At 41.6% G+C, this 24,195-nt stretch overlaps 1 protein-coding gene across 3 annotated transcripts in view; it reads left to right on the forward strand.

The window, feature by feature from the left end:
* Positions 1-24,195, forward strand: part of ALMS1 (ALMS1 centrosome and basal body associated protein) — a 220,937-nt gene that overhangs the window by 84,271 nt on the left and 112,471 nt on the right. For all 3 annotated transcript variants that reach the window (XM_066267392.1, XM_066267394.1, XM_066267393.1), the window contains one exon: positions 2,023-2,156. In XM_066267392.1, coding sequence (XP_066123489.1) covers positions 2,023-2,156 — 134 coding nt within the window. The remainder of the gene's footprint in view (positions 1-2,022; positions 2,157-24,195) is intronic.

Raw genomic sequence — 24,195 nt, forward strand, 5'->3', positions numbered from 1 at the left:
AATTGAGAATAAGTCCATTTAACCAATAATGTAGCTTAATCACAGTATTAATAGTGCTAGTTTGAGTTTAGGGTCTTAGGAAAAATAAGTTCTGATGTCTGAAGGAGAGTAAGGATATAGCTTGAGTATCTAAACTCCTAAAGCTATCATGTTTCCCTGATCCTTCCATTATAGTGTCCTTATTTTGGAGTCAGAAAAAAACCCATTTACTGTACTCTAAATCACTCTGAATCATGAAACTACTTATACTTTCTCATATCCTTTGCTAATAAAATTTTTGAAGCAGATCTTAGGTAGAGATTGGAAAAAAATCAAGGTATTTCACGTTAAAACTTGGGTTAGGTCATTGGGACTTGGACATGAGCTGCAAAGTATAGAATGGTGACAACAATTCCAGTGCCATGCGGACTTTTCCTGTGGGGAACTTTCCTGGACTCCTGCTCCCTGTGACAGCTCCTAACAGACTGAACTGTGGTTGGGTTGCATTTTTCAGGGATTTGGCATGGTGATGGGGCCAACTTGGACTTGGGGAACATGTTAAGGACACTACTCATTTATGGATTCTTGCTGTATTGGCCAAGAGTTTGCTTAAAGGCTTTTAATCACTGTAAAAAAAAATAGAGGACCGGATGAAGAAGATGGGGCACATATACACCATGGTATATTATTCAGCTAGGAGAAATGGTGACATCGGATCACTTATAGCGGAATGGTGGAGTCTTGGTAGCATTGTGCGGGGTGAAATAAGTGAATCAGAAAAAAAACAGGAACTGCAGGATTCCATACATTGGTGGGACATAAAAGCGAGACTAAGAGGCATGAACAGGAGGGTGGTGGCTATGGGGGGTGGGGGGAGGGAAGGAGAGAAAGGGGGAGGGGGAGGGGTACAGAGAGAACTGGATGGAGGGTGGCGGAGGACGATCTCTCTTTGGGTGATGGGTATGCAACATAACTAAATGACAAGATAACCTGGAAATGTTTTCTTTGAATGTATGTACCCTGATTTATTGATGTCACCCCATTAAAATAAAAATTTATTTATAAAAACAAAACAAACAAACAAAAAACTTGGGTTAGAAATTTAAAAATGTTTATCAGTCACTTTAATCTCTAATAATAGAATTCCATTAAAAAATAAAAAATCTTTAGGACAATGTGGGGAACATATTTTGAGGGGCATTTTATAAGCAATCTAGGCCTACCTGGGAACCTTTCCTAGAGTTTAACTGCCTAAACCATTCCTTTATCACTTAGGCATAGGTTGATTCTCCAAAGAACACCCAAGTTTTATTTATTTTTAAATATCAGCTCTTGTGGAATTGGCAACTTGGGAAAAGGCAAAGGGACTGTTCTGATTAGAAAGAAGATTAAGATAAAAGTGATCAAATACCACATTTTTCTCTTGGGAGAAAAATCTGTGAAATGTGTTTTTTTGTTTTGTTTTTTGTTTTTTGTTTTTAAGTGAGCGTAGTGGAGATAGACAGACTCCCTCATGCGCCCTGACTAGGATCCAACTGGCAACCCCTGTCTGGGTCCGATGCTCTGCCCATCTGAGGCTGCCGACAAGCAAGCTATTTTTAGCACCTGAGGCAGAGAGGCTTCATGGAGCCATCCTCAGCACCAGGGCCTATGAACTCGAATCAGTCGAGCCATGGCTACAGGAGAGGGAGAGAGAGTGAGAAGCAGGAAGGGGTGGGATGGAGAAGCAGATGGTCGCCTCTCCTGTGTGCCTTGACTGGGAATCGAACCCAGGACTTTCATGCACCAGGTGGATGCTCTACCACTGAGCCAACTGTCCAGGGTTGTAAAATGTTTTTAAAAATCAGACTTTTCAATGAAATGATCTTTTTAAAACTTTTCATAGTTTGTCATATAATTTAGAGCACACATGTTTTGCTAAGCATGTGGTAGGTATTAAATTTAATATACTGTATATGATGATCTTCTGTGCTCTTACTAATAACTGATAAATGATCACTTTTGCATTGTATAAACTCAAGTGTTTTTATGCTTTCTGTCCAGCCTGGAACCTGAAATTTAATATGGCTCATGAGTGTGGCTACTCCATTTCAGAATTAAATGAAGATGACAGGAGAAAAGTAGAAGAGATTAAAGCAAAGTTATTTGATCATGAGAGAACAACTGACTTGTCCAAGGTATGAAAGAAATCTAGAAATGAAAGGAGAAAATGTGAAAGGAAAAGTAGGATTTAGATCTCTTGCCTGGGCATCGATGACTCTAGCTGAGTCACTGTCTTTGGCTTAAAGGGCTTAAAGTGTTAGGAGTTTTAATTCTTCAAAAGTTAAGATTAAGTATTAGATTCTGTAGGTTTTGATTAATTCCAAATTCTTCTGTTGAAAATAATTTACCTCCTTTTGAAACTAAGAATGGATTTGTTCTGTCAATAATATTGTTGTCACTCATATTCTTTTGAGGGTGATACCTTTGATTTTTTTTAAAATTTTATTTATTGATTTTACAGAGAGCAGAGAGAGAGAAGGGGGGGGCTGAAGCAAGAGGTATTAACCATTAGTTGCTTCACTTTGTTTATTGACTGATTGTTTTTTGTATGTGCCTTGACTGAGCAAGCCTAGGGTATTGAACCAGCAACCTCAGCATTCTATGTCAATGCTCTATCCACTGTGCCACCACAGGCCAGGCTTGAGGGTATATCTTGAAATACAGATAAAGTCCAGCTATTTTCAGATGTATATTCTCTGCTTAGGAACACAGAGCTATAATAGCCTTTGTATAAATTACTGTCTTTTGTTTTTATTTTTTAATTGAATTTATTGGGGTAACATTAAGTTAACATAAGTATGCAGGTTTCAGATGCCCAATTCTACAATTATTATCTTTTTAATAGTACATATTTTTCTGCTATTGTGTACTGTTTAATGCATAGAAAAGATGATTTAAAAGATGTATTTAAGGAATAAGTAAAATTAATTTCTGATATCAGCTATGTTATCAAATACGTATCACTGAAGTCCTCCTTCCCCAACCATAACTCTTTTACTACTTATCTTGACATGTATTGATTTTCCTGCTGTTCAGTATGGTTTTCAGCTTTATGATAGATGGAGTTAACATAGTATATATTCTGAGAATTAATGTTTTTCATGTAGTCTTAAGTTTTTGAGATTCTTCTGTGTAGATGTACGTAGTTTTATTTTTTTATTTTTCTAAGTGTTCAGTGTGTGAATATATAGTTTATCTATTCTCTTGTTGATAGGGCATTTAGTCTGCTATTATGAACAGTAATAGGGTGTAATACTACCTGTCCTTATAGGGTTTTAGTATGTCTTACATGAAATAATGTCTATAAAATGCTGAATAAATGTGTATTATCTAATAGTGGTAATTGGTAGCTATTCTTATTAATCCTGTAAAAGTCAATAAAGCTATCATATTCATAGACTTTTTACGGTCTAATTCATAGTTTCTGAGAAAATAGTTTACGAGAGCTACAGCATAATTATTTAGCTTACCAATTTTGGAAAAGTGTTTTTTCTTTTGTTTTTTTAAGTGAGAGGAGGGGGGAGATAGAGAGACAGAATCCTTCATGTGCCCTCACTGGAATCCACCCAGAAAACCCTGTCTGGTGCCGATGCTCGGACCAGTCAAGCCATCCTCAGTGCCCGTGGCCCTCGCTCAGACAAATGAAGCCACTGGCTATGAGAGAGGAAGAGAGAGAGAAGGGGGAGAAGGAGGGGAAGAGAAGCAGATGGTCGCTTCTCGTGTGTGTCCTGACTGGGTATTGAACCCCGGGCCAACACTATCCACTGAGCCAACCAACCATGGCCATATGAATACTTTTTTTTTTTTTTTTTTTAAAGATTTTTTTTTTTTTTTTAATTATTTATTTATTTATTCATTTTAGAGAGGAGAGGGAGAGACAGAGAGAGAAAGAGACAGAGAGAGAGAAGGGGGGAGGAGCTGGAAGCATCAACTCCCATATGTGCCTTGACCAGGCAAGCCCAGGGTTTTGAACCGGTGACCTCAGCATTTCCAGGTCGACGCTTTATCCACTGCGCCACCACAGGTCAGGCACTTTTTTTTTTTTTTACAGAGACAGAGAGAGAGTCAGAGAGAGGGATAGATAGGGACAGACAGGAACGGAGAGAGATGAGAAGTATCAATCATCAGTTTTTCGTTGTGACACCTTAGTTGTTCATTGATTGCTTTCTCATATGTGCCTTGACTGTGGGGCTGCAGCAGACCGAGTAACCCCTTGCTCGAGCCAGCGACCTTGGGTCCAAGCTGATGAGCTTTTGCTCAAACCAGATGAGCCCGTGCTCAAGCTGATACCTCGGGGTCTCGAACCTGGGTCTTCCGCATCCCAGTCCGACGCTCTATCCACTGCGCCATCACCTGGTCAGGCCCATATGAATACTTTCTAAAAAGTAATCCTATCTTTCCTTCTGTCCCTTGTGTTATTCCTGTCATTCATTTTACACAGATCACACACACGTTACATTCACATGTACACAAAAACACACATACATACATAGTAAGATTTCAAATAAACTTTTCTGTTAGATCAATTCAGAATAAAAAAGTTTTATTTATTTCTTTTTATTTTTTTAATTTTAATTTATTGTGTTTATATGGATTCAAGTGTCCCACTGAATATAACACTCTCATCCCTCACCCCCATGTCCCTATTTATACCCCTTTTCCCCCTTCCTCTTAACCCCTCCTGCCTTCCCTCTGGGATTTGATGTCTTGTTATCTATATCTCTGTGCTATGTTTTTATAATTTCACTAATCCCTTCATCTTCTCTGATCCCATCCCTGCATCCTCCTTCCCTCTCACAGCTGTCTCTCTGGTCCCTGTGACCCCACCTCTGCCTCTATTCAGTTCCTCAGTTCACTTTGTTCATTAGATTCCACAAATAAGTGAAATCATTTGACATTTGTCTTTGGCTTATTTCACTTAGCATAATAATCTCTAGGTCCATCAGTGCCATCGCAAAAGGGTAAGATTTCCTTATTTTTCTTTTTTCTTTTTTTTGTGTGACGGAGTCAGAGAGAGGGACAGACAGACAGGAAGGGAGAGAGATGGGAAACGTCAATTCTTCGTTGCAGCACCTTAGATGTTCATTGATTGCTTTCTCATATGTGCCTTGACTGAGGGGCTACAGCAGACCAAATGACCCCTTGCTTGAGCCAGCTACCTTGGGCTCAAGCTGGTGAGCCTTGTTCAAACCAGATGAGCCCGCACTCTAGCTGGCAACCTTGGGGCCTCGAACCTGGGTCCTCCAGGTCTCAGTCCGATGCTCTGTCCACTGTGCCACTGCCTGGTCAGGCAGATTTCCTTCTTTTTCATGGCCATGTTGTATTCCATTGTGTATATGTACCACTGCTTTTTAATCCACTCATCTACTGATGGATACTTGGACTGTTTCCAGATCTTGGCTTTTGTAAACAATGCTTCAATAAACACGGGGGGTGCATATCTTCTTTGGAATCAGTGATTTGGTATTCTAAGGATATATACCTAAAAATAAAATAGCTGGATCAAAAGGCAGTTCTATTTTTAATTTTTTGAGGAAACTCCATCCTGTTTTCCACAGTGGCCGCACAAGTCTGCATTCCCACCAGCAGTGCAGGAGGATTCCCTTTTCTCCACACCCTCGCCAGCATTTATTGTGTGTTATTGTTAATGAGCACCATTCTGACAGGTGTGAGGTGGTATCTCATTGTATATTTATTTTTTTACCTTTACTTATTTCTTCTTCAAGGCTCTTTTTTTCTTTTTTTTGTAGATCTGAGTTTTTGACCTGCATTTTTCTCTGTAAAGTTATTCTGTTAACATTTGTTCCATGGCAGGTCTACTGGCACAGATTCCCTCAATTTTTGTTTGTATTAGAAAGTTTTATTTCTCCTTCAGTTTGAAGTACAGTTTCATAGGGTATAGAATTCTAAGTTGGTGGGGACTTTTCAACACTATAATATTTTCTCTTCTTTTTACTTGCATGGTTTCTGTGGAGAAGTCAAATATAATTCTTGTTCTGTAGAGAAGGCATTTTTGTTCCTCTGACTTTTTCAGGATTTTTATCTTCACATTGAAAATGTTATAGCTAGGTGTAGTTTTTCTAGGGTTTTTTTGTTTTTTTGTTTCGCATTTAGCTTGCTTGATGTTTTTTGAAATTCCTGGATCGGTATTTTGATATCTGACATTATTTTGTGGGAAATTCTTACCTATGATCTGGGTTTTTTTTTCTTCATCTCTTTGCTTTTCAGTTTTAGAGATTTCTGTTGAGATTTCCTAGATTTCAAGATTCTTTCCTTGGCTATGTCTAGTCTACTAATGAATCTGTCAAAGGCATTCTTCATTTCCGTTACAGTATTATTGATTTCTATTATTTTCTTTCCATTCTTTCATAGGGTTTTCATTTCTATGTTTACACTGTGTTTTGTTCTTTAATGGTGTTCATGTTATCCATTATAGCCCTTAGAATATTAATCATAGTTATTTTAAACTCCTTGTCTGGAAATTCCAACATTCCTGTTATATCTGGTTTTATGCTCTGACTCTTCATATATATATATATATATATATAATTTATATATATATTATTCATTTAATAATAAATATATAATAAATATATATTTATTATTATTTATTTAGTTAGTTAGTTTTTGCTTTGTAGTATGCTGTGTTGCACAGCCTGTAGCTGGTGTATTAAATTTAGGATATGCAGATTATGACCTCTTGAATGAATACACAAAAGCCACTCACAGGGGGTAGACTAGTACTGAGAATTGGAGCTTCCACTTTGGGGAAGTGAAAATCCCCGGGTTTGTTTTGATGGAAGGTGCAGTTTTAATATACCCTACAAAGAAAGTAGAGTCACAACGTTTATTACTCAGAAATCCTAGAAGCCTAGGGGTGCATTGAGCTGAGGGAAGGGTAGTCCTCTGTCCAGGTCATGAGCAGGAGATAGTGAGCATAGTAGCAAGCACTTTATTGCTTATAAGGTGATTGAGGTAGAGGCACTGACTTTTCACAGACTCAACTCTAAGTAGTTAATTTTAAAGGGACCCTGGAAAAAACAAAGAGGGAACAAACTTCTGGTGGGAATCATAAACTCAAATCTTTATCTGTCCATAATCTGGGTGTGGGCAGGGTTGTCATACTGTAAAATGCCTAGGCAGCAACTCAAAATAGCTGTTTTCTCATCACAATTGTCCCTGTGATGTCTAGGCATTATTCTTTAGGGGAAATCATGGGCACTGTTTGGATGGTGGAGATAGTAACAGCCAGTGGCAGGGTTTTGGTCACCTAGCATTTGAAACATTTGAGTAAAGCAAAAATGACAATCAAGAACATCAGTAGATAAATGATAGTTCGAAATTTTTTTCATAACCATCCCCCATTTGTTGGGGTACAGCCAAGAAAAGACATCAAGACTGATGGATAAGGTTAAGGTAGGTATGTGATTAAAAACTTGGGTGAGATTATGGAATACTGGTACCTGTTGAGCCATCTTTTATAAATTTGTTTTATTTTGTTCAGAATTATTAATATATGTATAGCATGTATTCTTGCAGCACATGTACCTCTTTCCTTGGCCAGTAGTAATCTAAAGTTAAATGCTTATCTAAAACCACCTGTACTAAAAAATTATGTTATTGTTGCATTAGGCTGCACTTCAGTGTAACAGCGTAATATATTCAGCTAGTGGTTAACAGGTTGGTTGGTTGCCTTAGTAATTTTTTCTTATGTGTCTGCTGCGGTGGTGTGCAACCCACTTTCTGTGAAGGATTATAGCGACCTATTTCCAACATAGTGGGGATGAATGCCACATGCTCTTGATGTGAGGGGCCGGAAAAGAGATGGATTGAAAGTCTTGTTTAATGATTGGTATAAAGGTACTCCCAGGGAGAATAAGGTACATTGGTATGAACATACAGGGGCCAGCAAAGAGGTTGAGGGGAAGGGAAGTACACAAATGGAGAACCATGAATGTATTAGGGACTCAGGACACTAGATGTACAGCAGTCACTGTTTGATTGGGGGAGCTAATGTAATTTGGGGTTCCTTGGTTGTTTAGGCTGTGAGGCTCAGTGCTGTGGGGATTGTGCTACTTGAAACAAGGAATAGGTAGTATTCTTGTGGTGTTGATACCTAGGCAGATTTGGAGGATTAGAACGGGCATGTGGGCCCTGGCCAGTCGCCTCAGCGGTAGAGCGTTGGCCAACGTGTGGAAGTCCTAGGTTCGATTCCCAGCCAGGGCACACAGGAGAAGCATCCATCAGCTTCTCTACCCTTCCCCCTCTCCTCCCTCTCTGTCTCTCTCTTTCCTCCTACAGCCAAGGGTCCATTGGAGCAAAGTTGGCTCAGGCACTGAGGATGGTTCCATGGCTTCTGCCTCAGGTGATACAATGGCTCTGATTGCAGTGGAGCAATGCCCCAGATGGGCTGAGCATCGCCCCCTGGGGGGCATGCTGGGTGGATCCTTGTCGGGCGTATACAGGAGTCTGATTGCCTCCCCGCTTCTAACTTAGGAAAAATACAAAAAAAAAAAAAAGAATAGGCATGTGGGGGCTTCTGTCAAGTGCCAAATACTGATGGCAAGTGTACTGCAAATGAAGTTGAGCACCATAAAGAGTGTCTGGGCGCCCTGGCCGGTTGGCTCAGCGGTAGAGCGTCGGCCTAGCGTGTGGAGGACCCGGGTTCAATTCCCGGCCAGGGCACACAGGAGAAGCGCCCATTTGCTTCTCCACCCCTCCGCCGCGCTTTCCTCTCTGTCTCTCTCTTCCCCTCCCGCAGCCAAGGCTCCATTGGAGCAAAGATGGCCCGGGCGCTGGGGATGGCTCTGTGGCCTCTGCCTCAGGCGCTAGAAGTGGCTCTGGTCGCAACATGGCGACGCCCAGGATGGGCAGAGCATCGCCCCCTGGTGGGCAGAGCATCGCCCCATGGTGGGCGTGCCGGGTGGATCCCAGTCGGGCGCATGCGGGAGTCTGTCTGACTGTCTCTCCCTGTTTCCAGCTTCAGAAAAATGAAAAAAAAAAAAAAGAGTGTCTGGGCAAGCAGCAGGGTTACATGGGCTGCCTTCTGTTGAGCACTTGGGGACAGTGTTAAAAAATCAGCCAGGTAGGCCACTGACTTGGGAAAAAATTTTTTTTGAGTCTGGTAATGTGCCCAGCAATTACAGTGGCCCCCAAAATGAGCTCTGGTTTCTGCCCATTTGTATAAAAATATTAGGTTCACTGTAATCTACCGAAAAGTCAGCCTTTGACACAGGGTTTGAAAAGAAAAAGAAAATTAGGACTATTGGAGGCCTTGAATGGGATAATTGTGGAACCCTGAGTGGTGACAGTCTGAAAGGGTCTCCTCAGCATGGTGTAGGCAGGTGACTCTGTGGCTATGATCTGGGTGTGTGTGTGGGGGGGAGTGCTGTGGTGATGGTAGCACCTGCAACTGGGAAGGGGTCCTCTCAACAGAAATTAAATTCACTAACTCCTAGTAGGATGCATGATGTGGACCAACCTAATAGGTGTGGTGAGGGCAAGCAACTAAGTGAACTGTTTAAAGGGACCTCCATAAGGTTATGAGACTCAACACATACCTTGGTCTTCTATAGTTCAGAGATGCAGTGGAGAGGACCCTAACAGTCATAGTACCACCTAAAATCAAGCAGCCAGCACTGTAGTAAGCAAGGTGGCTTTGAAGCAAACACATTGTTAATTCTGCAAAATGCCACTGAAAAGGGTTGTCAGCAGGATATTTAGATAAGCAGTGTTTAGTTCAGCAAGTACTGTTGAGTTTTTGCCATCATCAGCTGATGAGCTTTCCTGGGTGTCATTTCTGTTATAGTGGAAGGCTGTGGAGGCAGCATTAGGATGAAGTTGTTTCCTATGGTATTGTGGGCCCAGGTGTTGTCACTCAGATTGTCGCGTCCTGCACTGGTGTGTGCTGGAGCATTGTCACCAGTGTTGTTGCAGGTGGATGGAGCCATCCCAGAGGGGATGGTTGCTCCAGGAAGCCATGAAGGAGGGGAATTGAGGGGCCAAAGGCCTAACAGAGTTCCATAGATTTGAGATGCTCTAATTGGGGTTTTATTGCACCATTGGAAGCACATGCTGATTTCACAAATTCTTAGTAAATTTGAGGGGTCCTCAGGAGTGCACCTTGCAAGTGATTAGGTAGTGTTTTTCTTTAAGGCATAAGAGGTCACCATCCGTAAATAGTAAAGGTTGGGAGCACATGTGTAGCTTTGGCTTAAAAAAATTTTAATTACATGCTTCTGACAATTTAATGTTTGGCCCAGTATTACCAGAGATGGGTGTGAACTGCATAAACTTATCAGCCACTTACAGTTGAAATTATTGAAGTATAATGGCTGGTGGCCTTTAAGCATTTGTGCCTTTGGTCTCATTTAAGATAGAGGACTTGAATCACCCAGCTAGTATTCACACCTGGTGACATTTTGGGCACAGCCCTTTAGGGTTGACTTTCAAAACACTCTTGTCTCCCCATCTTGGGTGGAATTATAGGTAAGAGCTGTGTATTTCCAGCAACTTTTTAGTGTTGGCTCTCTGGGGTCAGGAAGTCTCATGACCCAGATGGCACAAAAAGCACAAAGTCCAATAGTAGCAAGCATATGCATTTTATAGTGTCTGCCCAATTACTCTCCCATGTGAAGATTTATCATGGGATTACTGTGGGACAGCAGCTCATTGTATTGCCTTGATGCCATCTTCTAATGTTGCTGGAGTCAACCAATCTTAGTGCCTCTTCCCCCTCTTTAGAGTTCCACACTGTTCTTTTTGTGGGAATGAATGAAATTATTTCTACTTTCTGTGGGGAGGTACGAGCCACTTATTAAAGCCTCTATACATTGGAATTTCAGCTGGAATGTGTATATCCAGCAAGTAAGTATGGTCTAGCAGCAGCATATAGTAGGGCTGATTTTTTCTAATGTCTGGAATATCTATGGCCGGGGGAGTCATAGCTAACCACTTGTCCCTGATTGGGTCGTAAATGAATACTGAAAGATGAAATGATCAACATTTTAAAATCTGTAAGGGAACTCAGTAGTGTTGAGAATAATATAAATAATAATGTCCTGTAAGATGAAGGCATCATATTCCCCTATGATAACAATCATAGGCAGCATGACCTGGCAAGCCCGGTTGGTGTGAGGAGAGTGGTGACTATGGTTTAGAGTTTAAAGTGGTTAGTACCCCTATCAACACTGAAGTCCACTCATTGCACTGTAAATTAAGGAGCAAGGATGTTAAAAGACCAGTGGTAGTGTTCAGTAATGCCCGAGGAGTATAGCCTGTATAAGAGGTGAAAATTCAATTGGGTGCTGTGTTGGAGAATCCAGTGCTGTGTTATATGGGCAGTAAAATGAAACCCTTTATCTAGGTCACTGATATCAGGAGGGCTGAATGGGGGCAGGATATACTTACAAAAGAAAGAGATTTACTGGTGGATGAGGAAGCAGCAGGCAGGTAGAAGTATCTATACGGGTACTAGTGAAGCAGGTAGTATCTATAGGTAGAGAGAGTGGCCCTATTAAATTAACCTGCCAGTAGCTAAAAAAGAGGTCTTTGAAACTGAATATGGTAGGACAGTTTTCAGTGTTTGGTTCGGGAACATAATTACAATTCAAAAAGTGTATTTTGCAAGGACTATCTTAAGTGGAACACCCTTCCATGGGTCCGGGCCAGTGTAGCAGCAGTTTCCTCATGACCCAAAGAGATATGGGATCATTTGGCCAGGGAATAAGGGGTATGGAAGTGGTGACTAAGAAAGGCCAGAATGGTAGGGTCAAGGATTAATTGATGGGGGTTTGGAGGGTATCTATGGTTTTGTGGGAGTTGTTGGTGAAGTAATTGGTTGAGACCTCTGAATGGTGGTGACATTGATTTGGGTAAGACTTTGGTATGCTAGCTTTTGTATGTAGCTGAAACATGGATAACTTTAATTGTGGTTGGTGCGTAGGCAATGTCCTTCTAAACTGGGGCACTTCAGACGAACGGCCTTGAATATGAAAATTGTCCTGTTCCCATTGGCCCGGCCAAACTGCTAGCCAGTTAGCAACTGCCCATGAGATAGTAAAAATATTGACAAGAGGCTTGTCTGCACACCCTTTACTATCACAAGCTCAGCAAGCTGTGCCTACCCCAGCTTGCTGTCTTTGAGAAGTGTGCTGCTGGCAGGATGGTGCACTGCTGCTAACAGGCTCTACTGTGTATGGTGGCAGTAGCACTGCCATCTGTGAAGTTCACAGACACCCTTTCTCATTCCATCAGCTCTTCCCAGGGGCTACCCTGCGTGTCCAGAAGCTTATGCAATAGGCTTATTGTCAATATTTCCTCAAGGTCCATGCACAGGAGGCTGAGGATCAGGGAATCCTCATCCTCATACAGTGTGAAAAGATCTGCTATGTCAAGTTTAGCCCATTGCTGAAGGTACCATTTTCAGTTTAGCAAAGAAGTATTTGTGGCCATGCCAAGCCACTGTTGGGAGATGTGATATAATAGAAATGTAGATAAGCAGGAGAATAGGCTTTGTCCTGTGAGTATCTCTGTTTCTAACAAAGTTCAATAAGCACTCAGAAATTGAGATTCTAAGTGGGTGTGGCAGGGGACTGTAGAGGGCAGCTGCCTGGTCCAGAAGGTCATAGGCAACTAAGAGGAGCTATGTTCAGTTTATAGGGCCCAGGAAACATAGTCCACGGTGGCCAGTGTCTCATCCTGGAATGGGAAACCAGGAGGATAGCTTGATGAGTTGACCTTTGTGCCAGCTGGAAGGCTTGTTCTTGAACTTCTCCCCAATAATATGTGGAGGATTTGCATGTGACTACATAAATGGGTCTAAGAATGACGGATACATTTGTTATGTATTGCCTCCAAAATGAAGGTCCAAGATGTGTTGGGTTTGTTGTAGCTGGTAGGAGGATGAATAGCAAACAATGTTAAGCAGAATTTCCTGGCCTTTAGAGGACCAGTTAATGCCCAGACATTTAACAGTTATGTCTGGCCCTTGAATTTTATATGAGAGAAAAGCCCAACTTCGAGGCTGTAGGTGGGTTACCAGCAGTGTTAGGGCCTCACGTACTACATCCTTTGAGGTGCCCCAGATTAGAATATCATCATTATATGGTTTAAGAGGACACTGTAAGGGTATCCAGGTTTTGCTGACAGATTGTGGGCAATGCAGGGCTTATGATAATTCATAGGCAGTTGGGTAAAAGTATATTGGGTGCCTTTGAATGTGAAAGCAAACTGGAGCTGGGACTCTTTGGTGATTGATACTGAATAGGACATAATGGCTAGATCAGTCACAGCAAAGTAGTCCCCGGGAGCCTTTTGAATGTCCTCTTTGTTCATCCGTATTGTTGCAAAGTAAGATTTCATCCTTTTTTTTTTTTTTTGCATTTTTCTGAAGCTGGAAACAGGGAGAGACAGTCAGACAGACTCCCGCATGCCCCGACCGGGATCCACCCGGCACGCCCACCAGGGGCGACGCTCTGCCCACCAGGGGGGGATGCTCTGCCCATCCTGGGCGTCGCCATGTTGCGACCCTCCTGGGTGTCGCCATGTTGCGACCAGAGCCACTCTAGCGCCTGGGGCAGAGGCCACAGAGCCATCCCCAGCGCCCGGGCCATCTTTGCTCCAATGGAGCCTTGGCTGCGGGAGGGGAAGAGAGAGACAGAGAGGAAGGCGCGGCGGAGGGGTGGAGAAGCAAATGGGCGCTTCTCCCATGTGCCCTGGCCGGGAATTGAACCCGGGATTTCATCCTTTTTTATGACCAAGTGATATGTCATTGTACATATGTACTGTCACTTTTTTATCCACTCATCTATTGATGGGCACTTGGGTTGCTTCCAAACCTTGGTTATTGTATTAGTGTTGCAATAAATATAAGGGTGCAGGTATTCTTTCAAATTTATGTCGTGGTGTCTTGGGTTTCTAGGGATATATATTCAGAAGTGGAATTGCTGGGTCAGAAGGCAGTTCCTTTTTTAATTTTTTTAGTTACTCCTACTGTTTTCTACAGTGGCTGCACTGATCTGCAGTTCCACCAACAGTGCACAAGAGTTCCCTTTTCTCTACATCCTCTCCAACACTTTTTTGTTGATTTATTGATAGTAGCCATTCTGACAGGTATCAGAATGTCATTTTAATTTGCATTTCTCTGACAATTACTTTGAACGTCTTTTCATATGTCCATTGGCCATCTTTATGTCATCTTTGGAGAAGTGTCTATTCAGGTCCTTTGCCCATGTTTTAATTGGAGAGTTATTTTCAGTGCTCAGTTGTATGAGTTCTTTATGAATTTTGGTTATAAACTCCTTACAGAATGTGTAAATTGGTGGATAGCTTCTTCCATTCAGTTGGTTATCTTTTTACTTTGTTGATTGTTTCCTTTGCTGTGTATAATAAACTTTTTAGATTGATGTAGTGCCATTTGTTTATTTTTTGTTTCTCTTGCCTTAGAAAGTATATCAGAAAAAAATGTTACTAAGAGAAATGTCAGAGATTTTACTGCCTCTGTTTTCTTCTAGGAGTTTTATGGTTTTGTGTCATACATTTAAGTTTTTAAATTCATGCTGAGTTTATTGTATATGGTATAAGAAGGTGGTCTAGCTTCATTTTTTTGCATGTATCTCTCCAGTTTTCCCAATACATTTATTGAGTAGACTGTCTTTACTCCATTGTATGTTCTTGCCTCCTTTGTGGTTCCATATAAAATCTTGGATTCTTTCTTCTTGTTCTGTGAAAAATGCCATTGGTATTTTGATAGGAATTGTGTTGAATCTATAAATTGCTTTGGGTGGTATACACTTTTTACATTGGGCAGCTGCCCAGGTGCCCACCTTAGAGAGAACCCTAATGACAGTGCCATTTATTTTTTATTTTTTATTTTTAAAGAGGAGAGAGAGAGGGAGAGAGAAAGGAGAGGGGGAGGAACAGGAAGCATCAACTCCCATATGTGCCTTGACCAGGCAAGCCCAGGGTTTCGAACCGGCGACCTCAGCATTTCAAGGTCGACGCTTTATCCACTGCGCCACCACAGGTCAGGCCAAGTATACACATTTTAATGATGTTAAATTTTCCTGTACATTAGCATGGTACATATACTTACATTTATGTGTATCTTCTTCAGTTTCTTTCTTTAGTATCTTATAATTTTCTGAGTACAGGTGTTTTTTTTTTTCGGTTTTTTTTAAAATTCATTTTAGAGAGGAGAGGGAGAGACAGAGAGAGAGAAGAGACAGAGAGAGAAGGGGGGAGGAGCTAACTCCCATATGTGCCTTGACCAGGCAAGCCCAGGGTTTTGAACTGGCGACCTCAGCATTTCCAGGTCGACGCTTTATCCACTGCGCCACCACAGGTCAGGCCTTGAGTACAGGTTTTATACATCCTTCGTTAAATTTATTCCTAGTTATTTTACTTTCTTTCAGTGCAATTTTAAATGGGATTTTAAAAAAATTTCCTCTAGTAGCTTGTTATTAGTGTATAAAAAATGCAACTGATTTATGTGGTGTATCATATTATTGTATATTGTATTAACTTTGCATCCCAGATAAACCCCACTTGATTATGATGTATGATCTTTCTTAACCCTTTGAGTAGTACGAAAGTTCGTGTACGTCCTCATGCCTCCTGACCATCCAGAGTATGATCGATTTATTTTATTTTATTTTTTAAAATTTATTTATTTATTTATTTATTTTGTACAGAGACAGAGTGAGTCAGAGATAGGGATAGACAGGGACAGACAGACAGGAACGGAGAGAGATGAGAAGCATTAATCATTAGTTTGTTTGTTTTTTTCATTGCGCATTGCAACACCTTAGTTGTTCATTGATGGCTTTCTCATGTGTGCCTTGACCGCGGGCCTTCAGCAGACCGAGTAACCCCTTGCTGGAGCCACCAACCTTGGGTTCAAGCTGGTTGGCTTTTTTTTTTTTCTCAAACCAGATGAGCCCACGCTCAAGCTGGCAATCTTGGGGGTCTCGAACCTGAGTCCTCTGCATCCCAGTCTGACGCTCTATTCACTGTGCCACCGCCTGGTCAGGCAATTGATTTATTTTAAAAATGTGTAAGGCAACATTTAAAAAAGGCAAATGTGTGTTCTTGTTTCTGTAAATTGGTTATCAAACAAACATGATTTAAAATTACTAACACTGTAATTGGAACTAATTTAATTTTTTGAAAAAAAACCCAACTCACTCCCAGGGGTCAGTGAGCATGAAAAAACCTCACTATTCATTAATGTATTGTTGATTTCAACTTGCTAATATTTTCTTGAGGATTTTTGCATCTATGTTCATTAGGGATATTGGCCTATAGGTTTTTTTTTTCTTTATAGTATCTTTATCTGGTTTTTGAATTAGAATAATTCTGGCCTGATAAATGAGCTTGCAGTCATCTCTTGAATTTTTTGGAATACTTTGAGAAGAATAGGACTTAGTTCTTCTGTGAATGTTCTATAAAATTCTTCTGTGAAGCCATCTAGTCTAACACTTTTGTTTGTTGGGGATTTTTTGATTAGTGCTTTGATATCATTAGATTTTCTGTTTTTTATTGATTCAGTTTGGAAGATTTTATGTTTCTTCCAAATTGCCCAGTTTTTGACATATAGTTATTTATAATATTTCCTTTGTATTTCTGTTCTGTCAGTTGTTATTTCTCTTTCATTTCTGATTTTAAATATTTATTTCAGTCCTCTTTTTTTCTTGATAAGTCTGGTTAAAGGTTTATCAAAGTTGCTTATCTTTTCAAAGAATGAGCTCTTGGCCTGACCAGGCAGTGGCGCAGTGGATAGAGCGTCAGACTGGGATGCGGAAGACCCAGGTTCGAGACCCCGAGGTTGCCAGTTTGAGCGCGGGCTCATCTGGCTTGAGCAAAAAGCTCGCCAGCTTGGATCCAAGGTCGCTGGCTCGAGCAAGGGGTTATTCGATCTGCTGAAGGCCCACGGTCAAGGCACATATGAGAAAGCAATCAATGAACAACTAAGTGTCGCAATGCGCAACAAAAAACTAATGATTGATGCTTCTCATCTCTCCGTTCCTATCTGTCTGTCCCTGTCTATCCCTCACTCTGACTCTCTCTCTGTCTCTGTAAAAAAAATAAAAGAAAATAAAAAGAAAATCTGAAGGAATTTACTCCCAAACTATGAACTAATAAGTTGAATGAACAAGGTTATAGGATACAAGTTTAATATAACAACAAAAATAAAAATTAAAAATTAAAAAAAAAAGAACGATCTCTTGGTTTCATTGATCTTTTGGGGTTTTAAAAAGATTTTTGTTTATTTTTGCTGTGATCTTTATTATATTTTTTCTCTACTCACTTTGGGTTTTGTTTGTTATTCTTTTTCAAGTTTCTTTAAGTATGAAGTTAGATTGTTTATTTGCTTATTTCTTGCCTCTTTATATATATATATATATATTCATTTTAGCGAGGAGAGGGAGAGACAGAGAGAGAGAAAGAGGAGAGACAGAGAGAGAGAAGGGGGGAAGGAGCTGGAAGCATCAACTCCCATATGTGCCTTGACCAGGCAAGCCCAGGGTTTCGAACCGGCGACCTCAGCATTTCCAGGTCGATGCTTTATCCACTGTGCCACCACAAGTCAGGCTGCTTATTTCTTGAGTTAGGCATGTTATGAATTACTGTCATAGGGCTGCTTTTATTGTGTCTCATAGATTTGGGTTGTGGTATTTTCATTTTTATTTGTTTCAAGGTATCTTTTTATTTTTTCCTTGATCTCATTGTTAACCCATTCATTGTTTTATAACATGTTATGTGGCATCTATTTTTTGTGTATTTTTCAGTTTGTTTGTTTTCTGTGATTGATTTCTAGCTTCTACGATTAAGGTCAGAGAAGATGCTTGATATGATTTCAGGCTTTTTAAATTTATTGGAACTTGTTTTGTGTCCTAACCTGTGGTCTATTCTAGGAAATCTGCACTTAAAAATAATGTATATTTTGCTGCTTGGGGTGAAGTGCTCTGAAGATATCAATTAAATCTTTCTAATATAATATGTCATTTAAGGCCAGTGTTTCCTTGTTGATTTTCTGTATGAAAGGTCTATCCATTGATGTCAATGGGGTGTTTGTGTTTAAATCCCCTGCAATGACTGTGTTACTGTCAATCATTCTCTTTATGTCCATCAAGATTTGTTTTACATATTTAGGTGCTCCTATGTTGGGTACCTAAATGTTTACAAGGATTATATCTTCTTATTGAATTGATTTTTTTATTATCATATATTATCCTTTTTGCATCCTACTATAGACTTTGTTTTAAAGTCTATTTTGTCATAAATATTACTATTCCCAGCTTTTTCTTTTTTCTTTTTATTTGCATGAAATATCTTTTTCCATCCCTTAACTTTTAGCCTGTGTCTTTTATTCTGAGGTGACTTTTGTAGACAGACTATATATTGGTTTTGTTTTCTTATTTATTAGCGACCCTATGTCTGTCTTTTTTTTTATTTTTAGTGACAGAGAGGAACAGATAGGAAGGAAGGGAGAGAGATGAGAAGCATCAAGTCTTCATTGCGGTTCTTTAGTTGTTCATTGATTGGTTTCTCATATGTGCCTTGACCGGGGGCTACAGCAGAGCAGAGTGACCCCTTGCTCAAGCCAGCGACCATGAGGTCATGCCTGTGATCCCATGCTCAAGCCAGCAACCCTGCATTTAAGCTGTTGAGCCTGCTCTCAAGCCGGCGACCTTAGGTTTTGAACCTGGGTCCTTTGTGTCCCAGTCCGACGTTCTGTCCACTGTGCCTTTTGTATTTTTCTTAAGTGAAAAGTGGGGAGGCAGAGAGACAGACTCCCACATGTGCCCAATCAGGATCTACCTGGCAAGCCCACAAGGGGGCGATACTCTGTCCATCTGGGGCTATTGCTCTGTTGCAACCGGGGCCATTTTAGTGCCTGAGGTGAGGCATGGTGCCATTCTCATTGTCTGGGCTAACTTGCGCCAGTGGAGCCAAGGCTGTGGGAAGAGAAGAGAAGAGAGAGAGAGAGAGAGAGAGAGACAGACAAGGGAGTGGGGGAAGGGTGGTGAAGCAGATGGTTGCTTCTCCTGTGTTTCTTGACCGGGAATTGAACCTGGGACATCCACAAGCTGGGCTGATGCTCTACCACTGAGTCAGCTGGCCAGGGTGCAACTTTATGTCTTTTGATTGGAGCATTTAAGCCATTTACATTTAAATTGATTACTGATAGGTATGTATATATTGCCATTTTATTCTTTATAATGTTTTTTTTTTTGTTGTTGTTGTTAAAGAAGACCCTGTATTATCAATATTTCTTGTAATAGTGGTTTGGTAGTAATGAACTTCTTTAGCTTTTTTTTAGTTTGGGAAGCTCTTTATTTCTTCTTTAATTTTAAATGATAGCCTTACTAGGCAAAGTAGTCCTGGTTGCAGTTTCTTGCTTTTCATCAATTTGAAAATACTATGCTAATCCCTTCAGGACTAAAATGTTTCTTTTGGGAATCAGCTAGCTGACAGTCTTATGAAAGCTCCCTATAGGTAGCTGTCTTTCTCTTGCTGCTTTTAAGATTCTCTTTTTGTCTTTAATCTTTCCATTTGTAATTAATGATGTGTCTTGGTGTGGGCTTTTTTGGGTTCATCTTCTTTGGGACTTCCTATGCTTCCTGAACTAGTGTGTCTTTTTTGCTTCATCAAGTTAGGTAAGTGTTCCATTATTATTTCTTGGAATATGTTCTTTTTCTTTTTTTACTTAAGTGCGAGGCAGGGAGGCAGAGAGACAGACTCCCACATACGCCTGGACTGGAATCCACTTGGCCAGCCCTCTATGGAGCGATGCTCTGTTCATCTGGGGTCTTGCTCCATTTCTCAGAAACCAAGCTATTCTAGCACCTAAGGTGAGGCCATGGAACCATCCTTAGCACCTGGGGCCAACTTTCTTGAGCCATTCGAGCCATGGCTGTGGGAGGAGAAGAAAGAAAGAAGGGGAGGAGTGGAGAAGCTGATGGTTGCTTTTCCTGTGTGCCCTGACTGAGAATCATAGCTGGGACTTTCACACACTGGGCTGACACTCTACCACTGAGCCAACCGGCCAGCACTAGAATAGGTTCTTAATTTCTTGTCTCTTTCACTTTTTCTCTTACCCCTCTGATGCAGATGTTGTTATACTTGATGATGTCCTAGTGCTTGCTTAAACCTTCTTCATTCTTTTTAATTCCTTTTCTTTCTCTGTTCTGATTCAGTGTTTATGGCACCTGGTCTTTCAAATCACTCATTTTATCTTCTGCTTCATCTAATCTGCTATCTTTCTAGTGAATTGTTCATTTCAGATATTGTGCTCTTCATTTCTGACTTGTTACTTTTTATGGTTTATGTTCTTTTCAATGTTTATTGTCTTTTTGTTGAAGTCCTCATTTAGCTTATTCATTCTTCTCCTAAGTTCCTTGAGCATCCTTATAACTATTGTTTTGAACTTGGTATCTGGTAGATTGCCTGCTTTCATTTCATTCAGTTCTTTTTCTGCATATTTCTCCTGTTCGTTCATTTGGGGTGTGTTTCTTTATCTCTTCATTTTGGCTGTGTGTGTGTGTGTGTGTGTGTATTAGGTAGATCCAAAATGTCTCCTCCTCTTATGGTGGCCTTATATAGTAGGTGTCCTGTGAGGCTTAGTGGTGCAGTCTCCCCCATTACCTAATTTAGATGCTTCAGGAATCTTTCTTGTGTCAATTATGTGAGTCCTCTGTTATAGTTGAGTCTCAATTGCTGTTGGCCTGTCCATGGGTGGGGTTGATTCTCTAGCTGTCTGTCTGTAAGTTTTGAACCCAACCATAGTGTATAAGTTACTATGCAGGGTTGACTCCACAATGTGAAATTTACTTCTGCAGGGTCTGGTGCCTGCTGAGATATCTTTCTAGGTGTGCTGCTTATGAAGCTAATCTGGTTGTGCAGTGCTGTGGCCTGTAGCCTCCATCAGGGTATTTGTTTTCAGGCCTTATGGAAGGGATTCCAGTGAGGTCAATGTCAGAGGTTGACTGTTACCAGTTCTGGGCTACCTGTTTGGAGCTACAAAGTGATTCATAGTTTGTAGCTGTCTCTGCTGGGCCTGGGTGTGCGTGGGAGGTGCCAAGCTGCATACAAGGCCAGTTCCCCCAGCACTGAGTCCTGGGGCAGGTCAGCAAAAGGCCTAAGGCACCCTGAGCTCTACCTTCACTTGCTGGCTGCCTGTTAGGCTCAGCCACTGAAAGAGACTCTGGCAGTTTACAAGTTCTATGAAGTAGGTTTTCAGTGAGTCATGCGGTAGGAGCAAGTGGTGTTTACCAGGTTGATACAGATTCAAAGTCAGTACCAGTGCTGAGTCTGAGGCCTACTGGAATCATCCTGGTAAAGCTGGCTAAGGTTTGCCATGATGAAGGAGGGCTCTGCAAAGTGGTGGTGCTGGTTGGGTGTTGAGGGAAAAGGGGCCTTTGCCTTACAGCCACACAAGTCTCCCCCTGTGTGTCTCTGCCACCCTCTGAATCTGTCAGCATCTCCTCAAGAGTCTTCAAGAAAATCTGCACTACAGGCTCACACTGGTTGCAGCCAGCTTACTCTTCTGCAGGGCATGAGCAGGGCAGGGCAGGGCCACAGAGGGTTGGGATTGTAGGTCTAATCCTCAACCCAGGAAAGGTGGCATGTGTGGGAGGTATGGAAGACGGATTTAGCACTGGGACGTTGGTGACTGTTCCTTCAGCCCTCTCCCTAAAGCCATACAACCCAATCTCTCTGGTATGACTTGAGTCTGCTCTGAGTCACCTTCTCTCCACTGGAGCCCAGGGTTAGTGGCTGTTAACAAAATTTGTGCGTTGGCCCTTTAAGAGGGCACCTGAGTTTGTAGCATACTCCTGTCTCTCCCTGGCAGACATAATCCCCTCTGATTTTCTCAGCCAGATGTTATGTGGACTCCTTTTCCAGGCTCTGGTCCTCTGGGTTAGGGAACCTGGTGTGCTGTTGATACCCCTTGCTCCTTATGAGAGGGCCTTTACAGTGAGATAAATATCTTTCTGGATTCTCAACTGCCACATATGGGTGCAGGTCCAGCCCTTTTTGTGTCTTTGCCCTTCCTGCTAGTCTCGATGTAGCTTCTGAAAATCCTTGGTTATAATATAAGACTTAAGTTTATCTAGCCTTCAATTGGTTATTCAGGTTGTTCTATAACAGGGGTCCCTAAACTACAGCCCGCGGGCCACATGCAGCCCCCTGAGGCCATTTATCCGGCCCCCACCGCACTTCCGGAAGGGGCACCTCTTTCATTGGTGGTCAGTGAGAAGAGCACATTGACCAGCTCATTAGCCAAAAGCAAGCCTATAGTTCCCATTGAAATACTGGTCAGTTTGTTGATTTAAATTTACTTGTTCTTTATTTTAAATATTGTATTTGTTCCTGTTTTGTTTTTTTACTTTAAAATAAGATATGTGCAGTGTGCACAGGGATTAGTTCATAGTTTTTTTTATAGTCTGGCCCTCCAACGGTCTGAGGGACAGTGAACTGGCCCCCTGTGTAAAAAGTTTGGGGACCCCTGTCCTATAATTAAGTTGTAATTCTGGTTGATCCTGGAAGGAGGTAATTGTAACTTCTACCTACTCTACTGCCATCTTACATCTTCTCTAAAGTATTAATTTTGTCCAGTGATGTTTAATTAATTGATTGGCCTTTTAAAAAATTCAGCATTCTATTTCGGAATAATTGTAGATTCACATGCGGTAGTAAGAAATAATATGGAAAGATCAGTTTTACTCTTTACCCAGTTTTTTTTTTTTTTTTTTTTTTTAGTGAGAGACAGGAATGGAGAGAAATGAAAAGCACTTTAGTTGTTCATTGATTGTTTCTTATATGTGCCTTGACTGGGGGGGGCTCCAGCCAAACCAGTGACCCCTTGCTCAAACCAGCAACCTTGGGTTCAAGCCAGTGACCTTTGGGCTCAATCCAGCAACCATGGGGTCAACGCTCTATCCACTGTGCCACCACCTAATCAGACACTCTTTACCCAGTTTTTACCAATGGTAATGTCTTGTAAATCTGTAAAAGCATATTACAACCAGAATATTGGAACTGATATATCAGAATACTTAACATTTACATCAGCATAGGTGTCCTTTATGTTGCTCTCTAATAACTACATCCACTTCTCTCTTGCTCCTGCCCTTTTATTAACCCCTGATGATCATTAATCTCATCTCTATTTTAAAATTTTTGTCATTTCAGGAATGTCATGTAAGTGAAATCACGCTTGGGCTGCCAGACGCGGAGCAGTCTTGGCTAGCAATTGTGGTCGTAAAGTCATTTGGTCATAAGTTGCATAGGTTGTAAGTCGATTGATATTTGTATTGGCTTTTTTTGTTTGTGATAGAAGGACAGATAGACAGGAAGGGAGAGAGATTGATGAGAAGTATCAGTTTGTCTTTGGGGCACCTTAGTTGTTCATTGATTGCTTTCTCATATGTGCCTTTACCTGGAGCCTCCACCTGAGCCAGTGACCCCTTGCTCAAGCCAGCGACCTTGAGCTCAAGTCAGCAATCTTGAGCTGCAGGCCAATGACCATGGGATCATGTCTATGATCCCACACTCAAGCTGGTGAGTCCACATTCAAGCCAGATGAGCCTGTGCTCAAGCCAGTGACCTCTGGGTCTTGAACCTGGGTCCTAAGCATCCCAGGCTGACACTCTGACCAGGCTGGTATTGACATTTTTCTTTTTTTTTCTTTTTTTTCATTTTTCTGAAGCTGGAAACAGGGAGAGACAGTCAGACAGACTCCTGCATGCGCCCGACCGGGATCCACCTGGCACGCCCACCATGGGGCGACGCTCTGCCCACCAGGGGGCGATGCTCTGCCCATCCTGGGCGTCGCCATGTTGCGACCAGAGCCACTCTAGCGCCTGGGGCAGAGGCCACAGAGCCATCCCCAGCGCCCGGGCCATCTTTGCTCCAATGGAGCCTTGGCTGCAGGAGGGGAAGAGAGAGACAGAGAGGGAAGCGTGGCAGAGGGGTGGAGAAGCAAATGAGTGCTTCTCCTGTGTGCCCTGGCCGGAATCAAACCTGGGTCCTCCGCACGCTAGGAAATGTAAATTAGGATGAGGTTTTTTTTTTTTTTTTATTCATTTTTTTAGAGAGGAGAAGGAGAGACAGAGAGAGAAAGAGGAGAGACAGAGAGAGAGAGGAGGGGGAGGAGCTGGAAGCATC

Source organism: Saccopteryx bilineata, chromosome 3 (genome assembly GCF_036850765.1).
Source record: "Saccopteryx bilineata isolate mSacBil1 chromosome 3, mSacBil1_pri_phased_curated, whole genome shotgun sequence".
NCBI classification, from domain to species: Eukaryota; Metazoa; Chordata; class Mammalia; order Chiroptera; family Emballonuridae; genus Saccopteryx; species Saccopteryx bilineata.